General features: G+C 42.1%; 2 protein-coding genes across 5 annotated transcripts in view; one reads left to right on the top strand and one right to left on the bottom strand.

Moving 5' to 3' along the window:
• Positions 1-628: 628 nt before the first annotated feature.
• LOC117093283 lies at positions 629-2709 on the bottom strand. Its single transcript, XM_033228278.1, has 3 exons — positions 2620-2709; positions 1864-2515; positions 629-1030 (listed from the first exon to the last, which is right to left on the bottom strand). Exons 1-2 carry the CDS (start codon positions 2707-2709, stop codon positions 1970-1972), a joined length of 636 nt encoding a protein of 211 aa, XP_033084169.1. The 3' UTR covers positions 629-1030; positions 1864-1969.
• Positions 2515-13349, top strand: part of USP24 (ubiquitin specific peptidase 24) — a 148981-nt gene continuing 138146 nt past the window's right edge. For 3 of the 4 annotated variants that reach the window (XM_033225027.1, XM_033225028.1, XM_033225031.1), the window contains exon 1: positions 2515-3191. In XM_033225027.1, the coding sequence (XP_033080918.1) occupies positions 2871-3191 (321 nt within the window). In that variant the 5' untranslated portion in view covers positions 2515-2870. The remainder of the gene's footprint in view (positions 3192-13349) is intronic. The other variant, XM_033225029.1, reaches the window with a different exon arrangement.

The raw sequence follows: 13349 nt of genomic DNA, 5'->3' as shown, positions 1-13349 counted from the left end.
CTGCTATCCCAATTCCACAGTTTAAAGTACTCACTTGCTTTCTTATATGCAAAAAAAGTATGATTATACTACTCGCATCCTCAAATGACACTCTGCCTTTTCCGTCACTCCAGGATCCGGTTCCAAAATGGACTTCCTTGTTTTTTGTGGCCTTTTGTGGCTCCTTTCCAGTTTTTATCACAGACTTTGTTTTTCTCTGCTTCCTTCTCTGCTTCCTCTTCTCAGCTAAGCACAGCTTCCTCTGTCATGTTCTATAAACCTGCCACCGTTGATGTGTCTTTTAACGTGCCATCTGATTCAGTTGGCTCTCTCATGACCTCTTAGATTCAACCTCAAATTTTAGTGGCAAACAATTTTTTCGTCACCTGTTACTTCCTCTCTCCTTGTAATTCATTTCTTAGTCACTAACTCTTCAAACACAGGGCAGAATTGAATGCCCTCACTTTGCCATCATCAAATTTTTGTTTGTGCCAAGAATAGTGCCTGGCACCTAGTAAATAGAATCATTTATTATTCTATTAATTAAATGTATTGAATATATTATTTATTGAATTATTTATTGAATAAATTTATTCAGGTAACATTTAAAACTTCATTGTGTACCTAGAAGTTCACACTTAATAAAATTTTATTTCAATATATACATTGTGACTCAAACCAATTATAGGCATTCCTTCTTGTCGTTGTTCAGAAGTATGAGAAGGTTTCCTTTTGTTACTTTTAATTCAAAAATTATGAGACTTTATTTGCTTTCGATATGAGGTCTAGGCTTTATAATGTCGCATTTAATGGAAAAAACAAATACAGTAACTTCATTTAAAAGTAAACAATAGTGACAAATTCACCCTGTAAATCAAATTGCTGGTGTTTACAAATATAGGTGGCAATTTACTAGGTATGAAGGGTTCGTGGTCCAGGGGAAAATATGCCAGCAGAATGCAGAGACAATGGCTGGGTACTGGCACTAATTTAATATTTGGTGTATGTGGAGATCTTAGTGAGTGCTGGTTTTGGCAACAGCAGGGGTTTGATGGGATGAAAAAGAAAGGTTAGTTGGATTTCAGGTTCAGGAAGAAACCAGGATGAGAACATTAGAAGATGAACTCAGCAAGTATGTAAGAATAGGCATAGAAGATGAACTCAGCAAGAACGAAGGAACAGATATCTGAATCTTGGGAAAGGGTGGGAAAATAACCTAGAGAACTATGAATTGAAGGAAATTGAAGAGGAAAAATAGCAAGGACTTAGGCCCAGGACGGCTTTGAATGCAGCTCAGCACAAATTTGTCAACTTTCTTAGAACATGATGAGAGTTTTAAAAAATTTCATCAGCTATCATTAGCGTTAGTGTATTCTATGTGCTTTCTTAGAACACGATGAGAGTTTTAAAACATTTCATCAGCTATCATTAGCGTTAGTGTATTTTATGTGTGGTCCAAGACAGTTTTTCTGCTTCCAAGGTAGCCCAGAGAAGCCAAAAGATTGGACACCCTTGGCTTAGATGGTGGAGTCAAGGGAACTAAAGATATGGCCCCAGAGTGCCAATGCCAAAGGTGAAAGAGAAGAGAAAGCAAAGAAAGCAGGCTTTCAAAGGGGTAGAGGAATGCTCAAAGGTGGAAAGAAATAGGGATAGGATGCTGCCCAAGAGGCAGGGACAACGAATCAGAGCCAAAGACTGCGGTGAAAATGTGGGAAGGCGATGTCCACGATGTTCGAACGAGTCTGTGGCGGAAGGAAGTAACAGAGTCTGGGTTTCTGGAGGTTTTCATACAGAGAACTGGGATTTAGATTTCGGGCTGAAAAAATATGTTTTGGACTCCCAGGGGATTTCAGGGTAAGAGTTCGGTAGAGTTCAGTCAGTTTGGCGGAGACCGGTGGTCAATCTTGGAAGGAAAATTCGGACGGCTGAGAATTAATTTCAACGGGTTTAGGGTGATTTCGACAAGGGCTGGCGGGGCTAGGGTCGAGTGTCAGTGAGCGTGAATTTCAGCTCGGGTGGTCCACGCGTCTGGTTTGGGCAGGAATTTCTGTAGGCAGCCAGGCGTATTCAGGCAGCGTTGCGGGTGAATCTGCGTGGGATGAGGGTGGATTTCCTTCAGGACTGCGGTGCATTTCAGGCCGGGGTGTAGGTGCCTCACAGCCGCGGCGAGGGAATTCCCTCTAGGATGCGGGGAGGCTGGTCGGGCGGCGCCGGCCAGGGAGGGGAAGTCCAACGGGGGCTCGGAGAGGTTCGGGGGACTCGAACGGAGGGAAGCCGCGTCGCGGCTGCGGAGGCTCGGCCGGCCAGGGGATTTCGGCGACGTTCGGCGCTGCGAGCTGCGCGGCGGGGCGCTGCGGCCCCTCCCGCCCCGGGGGAACCTGTTGCCGGCGAAACGGGCGGGCGGTGGCGACGATGGAGGAGCCTCCCTCGCCTCTGCCTGGCTGCGCGGCAGCCCTTTCACCTTAGGCACGCTCCGCGGCGCGGCCCCTTCCTCGGCTCCTTCATTTGAAACAAACAGATTACGCCGCAGCCACCCCTAGCCGGGCAACGGCGAGCACCGTCACCTCCCGTGCCGCTTCCGGGAGCGGAGGCGCGGCCCCGCGGCCCGGGGAGGAGGAGGCGGAGGGGGAGGAGGCCAACATGGCGGCGCGCAGGGCTGGGCCGGGCAGCCGCCGTGCCTGAGCGCCCCACCGCCCTAGCACGGCTCGCAGAACCCACGCCCGCACCCATCCTGGCCCGCTGCTGCGAAGCACGCGGGGCAGGAACGCAGGGGCCAACCTGGGCGCGGAGGCGGCGCGGGGGGTGCGCCGCGCGGTCCGCCGCGCGGTCCGCCAGGCCCGGGACCCGTAGCTTCGCCGTGCGCTCGCCGGGGCGGCCCGGAGGCCCAAGCCATGGAATCAGAGGAGGAGCAGCACATGACCACGCTGCTGTGCATGGGCTTCTCGGACCCCGCCACCATTCGCAAGGCCCTGCGCCTGGCCAAGAACGACATCAACGAGGCCGTGGCGCTGCTCACCAACGAGCGGCCGGGCCTCGACTACGGCGGCTACGAGCCCATGGACAGCGGCGGCGGCCCCAGCCCCGGGCCCGGCGGGGGCCCGCGGGGCGACGGCGGAGGTGACGGCGGCGGCGGCCCCTCCCGCGGCGGGAGCACCGGAGGCGGGGGCGGCTTCGACCCCCCGCCCGCCTACCACGAGGTAGTGGACGCGGAGGTGAGGAGGGGCAACACCAGACCTCTGTGGGAAGCCACTGGGCTGGAGTTACTGGGAGGGGACACACCCCGCTGGGCTTGGTGTGGGAAGAGGGCATTCGGCGGGGGCTTTAGTGGGGGCGGGGCGGAGACAGAAGCCCCAGGCTCCAGTTGGGGACCGAAGTCACTTGATTGGGGTTAAGTGGGGAGAGGGACCCTTAGGAGAGGCGTGTAAAAGGGAATTAGGGATGCCGAGAGCAGAGCTGTGGGTTGGGGTGAGGAGGGGTCCCTTAGGCTTCTGGCTATGTACGCCGACGATGGGGAGGAGGTTCCAGGGCTATCATCCTAGATGGGAAGACAGACACTTGAGCGTATAGTGAGAAGGATGCGTGCAGTAGGGTGTCGGAAATGGGGTACTGGTGCACTAGGCTAGGTCGGAGATTTTGTGGCACGAGGTTTCAGTGAAGGATTGGCGGAGGCACCAGGTTCAGAGTCAGAAAAAGTAGTGTGCGCCGGCCGGAGTAGTGGTCTTTGACAGGATCACAGGAAAACTGTTGGGGTTAGGAATGAGGTTGGGGTTTTAGTCAAGGATCGGAAAGAGGACATTGAGTAGGATTTAAAATGAAGAGGGAAAGGGCCGGGGCCAGGAATGAGGGCTTGAATAAAGTCTGGGATGTGGGCACTGGACTTGAATAAGATCAGGTATTAGAGCAGTGGGGATTGCACTGAGAGGGCAGAGGTGGGAGGCCTGGGCAGGGGTGGGAACTGGAATTGGAAGATAGAGCTGGGACCAGGTCTGGGTTAAGAGGGAGTCACTGGTCATCGGTAAGGTCAGAAATGAGAGAAAACTAGACTGGGGAAAGAGATTGTAGTCATATTGAGGTGCTATGCAGAGGGGCACGGAACAGGGTGGGAGCCCGATGGAAGTGGAGGAGGAGTCTTGAGGCTAATGGCTTTAATCAGAGACCTCAAGTCTAGATGGAGAAAACTATGCCTGTTTAGTTTGGGGTGGGAGCAAGGAACATGGGGGAAGAAAACGGACTCTTCTACAATGAAGAAAAAAGATCAACCAGAAGCAGCAGTGCTTTTGAATAATTACTTTGCAGAAACATAGCTCATGGCAGGAATTTTGGTCAGATTCGTTGGGTAGTTCATTTCAGGGGCCGGTAGAGCAGCTTGACCTGACCACAGAAAACCACAGATCTCAAATTATTGGGATTGCATTATTAGGTAGAGATACGAATTTGGAAGCTTAGAGAAGCTAAGCCTTCTGAAAGACTTTTTCCTGAGCAGTTTTATATCCTTTTAATTGTATGCTTTTGCAACAGTTCCTGGGGCTGAAGTAGCTTGAGCAAGAAGGTGGCACTTAAAAAAAAAATGGTTTCTGCACAAGATTTCTTTGGCTTCCACACTTTGACAGAGTTGCTAGATTGCCCCTGTAACCCGCTAACTCAGCTGTATCGTTGACTAGTATTTGGAAATAAATATTGTTATTATTCCTAGTTTGGGAATTTTTAAAAATTCCCATATAATTGAGTAACCGTACTTAAGTCACTTTAAGAAATGAGCTTCTCATTGCCAGTTCCTATCACTCCTCCCTTGTTCCTTCTAGTTTTGACCCAGTTTTGAAATCAAGAAGAAAGCCGTTGCTTTTTCAGAAGGTGTTTGTATAACTGCAAAGCTCAGTGTATCCTCATTATGCGACAGATTTGATTCTTTTTTTCTTTTGTCATACCTTTTAATTTCCTGTGATTGGAAAATCAATTTAAATTACAATGCTTGGTGCATTCATGTTAACATTAGCGCTAACCTTAGCTTACTGCCAGTACATGTAAGTACAAAGAATTGGGAGTGGCTTCTTATGTGAGTGGCAGGCTAAGGAGTTTGGTTTGCGGTAAATTAAAATCCATAAAATCTTCATCTTTTTGAAGCAGTGCATCAAGTCCTCATTTCTCCTAGACCTGTGGATTTGGCCTGGGGGAGGGAGGCTGCACTGTTTACTTTTTAGAGTTCTAGAGGAGCTGGTGACTGAGGCTGCTTTACCCAGGAAGCGTGTTGGCAGAGGTTGGCAGGCTGGCACTTTCCTGACAGCCAGGAGCCTTTTGGGAACATTTAACGCAGAATGTGCCTCTGTGGTTTAAAAATCTTAATGCATGCCACCTATGCAACTTCTTGGTCATCCTTGTTGTACGCAGTGGGAAACTCAATCTCTTGATCTTGGGAAATAGGGAAAGGCGATAAATATTATCCAGCATCTCATCTACAGGGTGTCAGGCCCTGTCTTAGGTGCGTTATACAGTTCATTTAACCCTTAGTGAGAGAGTTAACGTAGCCATTTTAGTGATACGATTATGTAGTGGGTGGCAGAGGCTGTGAACCCAGGTCTTTGACTTCAAAACCAGTGTGATTTTCACTCTGCTCAACTCATGGTTTTGGGATTAAATTTGTTTGGTAACATTATGGATAGTAAGGAAAAATAATGGGGGAAAGACAGATTTTGAGGCTACTGTGCAATGATGTGGTGAGCACCAATCAAGGCATTAGGAATCGAATAATGGATAGAAAATAAGGTGAATCAGATTTTTAAAAAAGAAGCATACTTTAGAAATTAATAACTAGTGCAGCTCCCTTGTTTAACAGATGCAGCCTTTCAGGCCCCAAAGGGGAAGTGACTTGTCCCCACAGAGTCAGTTAATAGAAGAGGTGGGGCTAGTACCCAGGCCCTTTTGCTGTTAAGTCCTGCACTCTTTTGGCCTCTCTTTCAAGGAAAAAGGAATAGGACACAGTAATGGGTTAAAGGGAAGGAAGAAAAGAGTAAAAAAACTGGGTGAAGATTGTCAGCTATTATATAGTTAACCCTTTTTATTTCTAAAAACAGAACCTTATTTTAAATTATATGCATTTCTATTTGCTGCATAGGAAATTTCAGTTTCATTGTCTTCTTTAAAAATTGGGAAAACAGTAAAATCTAATTGATTAGAAAAGAAAAAAATGACTTAAGTTTTTTTTTATATTTGTAGTTTGGGGATAGCAATGGTTTTCTCTTATGCCTTCCTGTCCCAGGGGCAGGGAGTAGAGTGGTGAACAGAACATGGTGTTTACATTCTAGTGAGTCTTAGTCCAGGCCTCTCATTTTACGAGAAATGACTGCCCAAGGTCATGTAGCTAGTTAGGTAAATCTGTTTGGGGCCCTACTGTAATTAGGGGTTGGTTTAAAAATTAATATTTGAACAGTGAAAGCTGTTAACTTCCGGTTCAGTAGAAGCAAGGAGAATGCAGATAAAAAAGACCCAGATATCTAGCAAAACACAGAACTGCATAGAAAGCCACCTTGTTAATATCCTCCAATTAAGTAAGTAAAGATACTGTTTTTCAGAAAAGATGCGTTTGGTTCTCACTAGTATTGTTGGATGTAAATGTTCTTGGTCTCTGGGTCTGGAAGGGACTTTGAGAAGCTGTCCAGTTTTGATTTTGAATAGCAATACTTCAAAATCATTCCACAGCACACAAGAGTCTGTTCTATTATTAAAGAGCGTGATCTCTCACAGCTGCTCTAAATAACTTATTCTGATTTTTAACCACCCCCCTGTCAGAATTCTTCACTCTTTACTGCATGGCTAATGTAAACTCCTTTGGCCTCCTAAGTGCGTACCAATTGGTTCTGTTCTCTGCACAATGGGAAGAGTCAGGCCTTTGTAATCCCTCCAGGGGATCAGTAGAAATCTGAACCAGGTATCCTGTGCATCTTACAGAACTTAACAATTATGAAATATACCTTATCCATAAGGAATACCTTTGTACATTAATACTATAATGAATACCTTATTTATTAAGTTTGTCTTTAGAAAATACTAAAGTGTAAGTTTTGGGAAGGAAATTTCATATTAACTGAGGAAATACTTTTCTTAGCTGTCTAGTGCTGTTAATTAATATTCCCAGAAGTGCCATTTAATACTGTGATCTGATAAACATTGTGAACTCCTTGCTTTGTTCCTGTTTTAATGTGGATGTTCCTTCTGGAGGTATTATTTTGTCAGAAGAGCTTTCAAGATTTCATTGCTTTTTTTTTTTAAGTTTAGAGCCCCAGAGTTGGTCCTGTTGTAATATATCTAAGTCACATAAAAATAAAAAGCATATTAATTTGTACTTCCTTAACTTATCTCATTCCTGTCTCCTTTTTTCCCCTTTGGTAGTAAGTGTTAATTATAAATGGATTAAAATTGTAATACTGTCAGTGTGTATAATTAAGGTTTATGTTAAAATTCATGTTATTCTTTTCCCAAAATACAGCAATCCTCTAGTGGAGTGAATATCAAATGAGTAGCTTTTAGTTAACTATTAGTGATTTGAATCCATGACCTGTGGTTTATGAATTACTGTGATTTGGTAAATTTTAAAAAAAAGGCCCTTAAAAGGCTTTAGAGTAAGAAAATGAAATAATTTCCCAAATCAGTTGAAAGTAGATGAAATAAAAATAGGGAATTAAAGAATCAGCATAGCCTACTTTTTAAATAAGAATTTCTTTCTGATCCTATATATATATATATATATATATATCTCCTTTGGGAATTAGGTCTGTGAGTTAATCTAATGGTTGGAGTCTCACCTTGTAATTACCTGGCCATTCACTTTTAGAATGAATGTAATTTGGCATGAAGGGAGTACCTTTTGCGTGTCTGTGAATGTGGTTTTAGTGGAATCATAGTAGGTTGTGACAGCTTTATACAGCATAGTAATATTGTTAGCTTAAATTTTGAAAACAATTTCAGTGTTAGAAAAACAAATGTTGTAATGTTTTAGCAATTTGAGGAAAAGGTTTCAATGTTAATAGAAAAATAAGTCCATATACTTAAGTATTTTTATACTTACTGCCTACAATATCATATACCATTTACTTGAATCTGAGTGTGAAGGAGGGCATTTTTTGCTTTTAATAAGAAAATATTAAGAAAGATTTAGTAGAATCTCAAATCTGGAGTTCAGTTTTCCTGGAAATTTTCCTTATATGGAACCACAGAGAGACATAAGAAGTAAACACATAAGACTGAACCATTTCAGAACACCTTCATACATGCATTAAAGTTCATGCACTACTCCACTCACTAAGCGCTCTCAGTGCACTAAAGCTCATACATTTCATTCGTGTTTAAACTTAAAAAAAATATAGTTCAAACAAGTTTCAATATTAGGTTTCCTATCAAATTAGAATGGTGTTATGGCAGTCTAAACACAAGGTGATGAGCTCTTAGAGACAAGCATTTGACAATAGTGAGAAGTGACAGTAGCAGCTTAGTGGTCAAGGAGGGGACAGGAAAGCTTTAAAAGCCGACTCAACCAAATCACACTAGCCAATTTGTGTAGGGTGATTTGAAACAGCTTTATGTGTTTCATGGCCCTGAGAGGATAACTGTGTTTTCAATGATGTCACAGTCAAGAAGAGGTTCCAGTATGGTCTGCTTAAGAAGGGTCAGGAATGTTTAATGTATTTTAGTAAGGTTTTCCTTAAAAAAAAAGAAGAAGAAGAAGAAAGTTGGATGGATGGAGAAGTAGGCTTCAGATACCTGGAAAATTCAGATGTGAGGACATTTCAGTCACAATACTAGATTACAGAGGTACAGCTAAGAGAGTTGTGCTTCATTTTCAAAAGAGTAAATGTTTTTCTCCTCCCTTTTTTTCTAGGGAGTTTTACTTCCTTTTTTTAAAGCTTGTATTTCTCATTCTCCTTATCATAGGAATTTTTATTGTTTAGTGTTATCACATTTTTCAGTCACAGCTGATATAAAAATTGTTGTTAAGCTCGTATTGACAGTAGGTGATAGTAGGTGACATTATTGGTTGTTTTTTTTTTTTAAGATGGAGTTTTGCTCTTTCGCCCAGGCTGGAGTGCAGTGGCGCAATCTTGGCTCACTGCAACGTCCGCCTTCCAGTTTCAAGCGATTATTTTGCCTCAGCCTCCCAAGTAGCTGGGATTACAGGCGCCTGCCAGCATGTTCTGCTAATTTTTGTATTTTTAGTAGAGATGGGGTTTCACCATATTGGCCAGGCTGGTCTCGAACTCCTGACCTCATGATCCGCCTGCCTCGGCCTCCTGAAGTGCTGGGATCACAGCCGTGAATCATCATGACCAGCGCTGTTTTTTGTTTTGTTTTATTATTTTGAGACAGAGTATAGTTCTGTCACCCAGGCTGGAGTGCAGTGGTGCGATCTCAGCTCACTGCAACCTCCGTCTCTCAGGTTCAAGTGATTCTTCTGCCTCAGCCTCCCAGGTAGCTGGGATTACAGGCATGCCCCCACCACATCTGGCTAATTTTTGTATTTTCAGTAGAGCCGGGGTTTCACCATGTTGGCCAGGCTGGTCTCGCTGGCCTCAAGTGATCCGCCTACCTCGGCCTCCCAAAGTGCTGGGATTACAGGTGTGAGCCTCCACACCTGGCCAACGTTATTGTTTTTGTCCATAATCTCTGTGGTGAGTTTTGGCGAAGTGTTTTATAACCATTTGTTTTTATAGTATGTTTACAAGGTCACTTGTCTGTCCACTAGTGAGAAACCTGGCTCCCACCTTTGTTAGCTTCCATTTTTTTATTTCTCTGTGTGTGTTATGTGTGAGAAGTAGAATCCACTGTTTTAGAGGTGATTACCATAAGCTAGTTAATGGAATATATAACCGTAGATTTGATTTGTTTTTATTTTCTCTGAAGAGCTAACACAAGTAAGTTTAAATTTTATTCTTACAATCTTTCCAGAAATTAAAATGCTTCAGACATGATGCAACAGTCTGTGAAATCTTTTAAAGGACTGAGTTGAAGATGTGATTGTTCTCTTAAAAAATAAATAATATTTTAGGTACTCGCCAAAGGCTTCCTACTTCTAAAGATAAACACTAACAAGTAGTTGTTGTAGCACACGATTTACTTTCCTGTAGCATCAAGCCAGTTATTTGTATTGTGAAATTCATTTGACATTATTTATTATATTTTCACTTAAGTTTATATCAAGAATATTTTATAAAACCGTTACTTACAAAGCAACACAATACAGTTGTCCCTTGATGCCCATAGGGGGCTGGTTCCAGGACGCCACTCGGCCATGCTCAAGTCCCTAGTGTTTCCATCTAACCTACACACATCCTCCCCTATACTTTAAGTCATCTCTAGATTACTCGTAATACCTAATACAATGGAAATGCTGTGTAAATAGTTGTTACATCATATTGTTTCTTGTTTGTATTTTTTTATTGTTGTAGTCTTATTTTTAATTTTTTCTTCAAATAATTTTGATTTGCAGTTGGTTGAATCTGCAGATATGGAACCCATGGATACAGAGAGCCAGCTGTACTTAACTCCTGTATCAGTAGGTTTCCAAAATTGTTTCTGAAATTAAATTCTTTGTCAGAAAGACTTGTTGGTCAGAAATTCAAATCCAAGACTTTTCAGTCTCTGCTTCATGTACTGTTAAAACCCACCTTTTCATAAATAGTTCAGCATTTCCTTTTTTTTTTTTTCCCCTTTTCCATTTCTCCTATATTGTCAGTTTTGGTTGAACATTAATTGCTTTTTGAGAACTATAGTTGGTAATCTATAGTGTGGAGCATTTTGGTAACAATTTTATTATTTTGTTTTAGTTTTTGAGACAAAGTCTCACTCTGTCACCCAGGCTGCAGTGCAGTGAGGCGATTTTGGCTCATTGTAGCCTCTGCCTCCTAGGCTCAAGTGATCCTCCCCACCTCAGCCTCTCAAGTAGCTGGGACCACAGGTGTGCACCACCACACCTGGCCAATTTTTGTATTCTTTTTTGTAGATACGGGGTTTCGCCATGTTGCTCAGGCTGGTCTTGAACTCCTCAGCTCAGGTGATCTGCCCACCTCAGCCTCCCCAAGTGCCGGGATTACAGGTGTGAGCCAGCCACCATGCCCAGCCTTGGTAGCAGTTTAAGATGTATTTCAGATCCTAGAAAATATGAAGGTACTCTGTGAATAGCAACACTATCATTAATCATCTGTGTTATTCTAGACTCCTTGCTCTCTTTCTTATGGAATAACCTATTCTAATCCTAAATATTTCTCATGCCCCTTCCCTCTATCCTCACTATTACTACTCTGGTTTTGGCTTATGTCCTCCCCGCCACCCTTTTTTCTTTTTTAGTGTTTTTCTCTGCCATTCACTGGCACAAGAATGATTTCTGTAAAATGTAAGTTTTAATTGTGGAATAATCTTGGTAAAATGGTTTTGTGGTTCCTCATATCGTATAGGTAAAACCTAAACTCCTTTTCTTTCAAGGTCTCCAGACTTACCTATCTGGTCTTATCTCCTGCCTTCCTGTTCTAAGCTCTTTTGCAGTTTAGCTGCTATTTTCCCATTCTCATTCCTACTCCCCGATATCTCTTCTGCCTGTCTAACACTAAATCATTCTTCAAGGTTAGCTCAATTGCCACTTCTCTGTAGGGAACACTTGTCTTACACCACTACATTCTCCCACTGCATTTTGCATGTACACCAAGTAAAACAGTTAAAAAATTTTCTGCATTTGCATGTGTGTATTGATAATTCCCATTAGGCATTGAACAGGACTATTTTTATCTCTGTGTCCCTAGTACTGGCTCACAATAATACTTAGTTGGATAGAGAGATGACTCAGTGGTTGGATGGAAAGAAAATCGTAAATGAAATGAAAGAAAACGTCTCGTGGTATTTGAAAGAGTATTCAGCCCAGGATTTGGGAGACTGTACCTTTCTGTTCAGCGTTCTGTTTCTTGCTTTTATTTGGCAAGTCAGTTTGCCTTTCTGAAACTCCATTTTCTCCTCTATAAAGTGGGCATCATCTTAGACTAGATCTAGAATACTTAATTTTTTCATTCATTGACTCCTTTAAGAAATTAAGAGCTATGGGACCTCTCGTGTATACATGTAAATATGCATACTTAATTTTGAAAATAAGCTTGTACTAAAATATTAATACTGTTATTTTGGGATGATGGGGCTATACTCTGCCTATTTTTCTGTGTTTTAGAATTTTTCTTTCATGAGTTTTTAAAAAGTATATAAACTTTATTAAAATTAAAAGCAAACCAAACTGTGTTCAAATGAGAGTAGTTAAAAAGATTAAAGTATTGCATAATTCTTAGGAAAATTTTGCAGACTCTAAAATTATTCAAAAACTTTACCAATGAGGAAAATGAAATATAAAAAAGATTTAATTTGCTTTTTATCTAATTGAAATAAGGAAGAATGTATACTGCTTCCTAGCACATCATTGGGAACTATTTTTTTAAAATCTAGAATTCACATTTGACTGTTCTGTTATATAGTTATTTCTAGCTTTAAGAAAACTGACTCAGAAGATGCAATTCAGCAGGACTTTTCGAATTTGAGTCACTGTTTAAGCTTTAATGGAGCTTCTATTTTGTTGCCTTTTCTGCCCCTTCTGTTCTTTTTCTGCATGCTCCCCTTGTCCTGCCCCCATATCTCACAGCATTTTGCCTTGCTAATTGTTTTTAGGACATTGTTATATATGACTCCAGTGTGTATTTTGATTGACCTTTAGATTATCTGCCAGCTTTTGAAGACTCTCAAAGTTCTGTGGTGACTACATTTTGAAACCAGCTGTGTTTAGAGCCCTTTTTTTGGCCAAAGGGATGGAATGGAAACACACACTTGGCTGACATGGCCTTCCCTAGTGACCTCTGTTCCTGTGACCTGTGCAGTATTACTCATTGTGGGGCCATTGGTAGTTGCACTCACAGTCTTATCTGTTACTTAACTTTCTTTCTGTCATTTGTATACTTTAATGTACTCTCATGTCTGCACATTTTTAAGAAGGTGGGGCTGCTATTTCTGTTGTTTTTATTAAGTAGAAAATAAAGAGTTCTCAGAATAAAAACTAGTTTTAAATTAAATAATGGTTTAGATCAAATTCCAGTGGAAAGAATAGGCATTATACTGAAAATGTCAGAGCAGCAAAACAGCCATGATCCAGTTCAACAAAATAACCATTCAGTAAGTTTTTATTGAGAACTTATTGTGTGCTAGGTACTAAGCGAGATGTTAGAAATGAATACAATGGTGAACAAATCAGACATTTTCCTTCTCTTATTATAAATTCAAGGCTGGTTGGTTTCTTATGCCCCAGGTCTAATAAATCTTAATATTCTCTTTCAGAAACTAGAGAGAGGTCTTGAAGAGTT

This window comes from Trachypithecus francoisi, unplaced genomic scaffold (genome assembly GCF_009764315.1).
Source record: "Trachypithecus francoisi isolate TF-2019V2 unplaced genomic scaffold, Tfra_2.0 Lachesis_group12, whole genome shotgun sequence".
Taxonomy (NCBI): domain Eukaryota; kingdom Metazoa; phylum Chordata; class Mammalia; order Primates; family Cercopithecidae; genus Trachypithecus; species Trachypithecus francoisi.
The sequence above is the reverse complement of the archived record's forward strand: the minus strand, read 5'-3'. Positions and strand labels throughout refer to the sequence as shown.

Bases quoted from the DNA above. Each gene is read 5' to 3' on its own strand.
- LOC117093283 (XM_033228278.1), bottom strand. From the start codon at position 2,709: ATGGGTGCGGGCGTGGGTTCTGCGAGCCGTGCTAGGGCGGTGGGGCGC. The intron at 2,516-2,619 runs GTTGGCCTCCTC...TTGCCCGGCTAG, and splicing joins CCAGCCCTGCGCGCCGCCAT to GGGTGGCTGCGGCGTAATCT.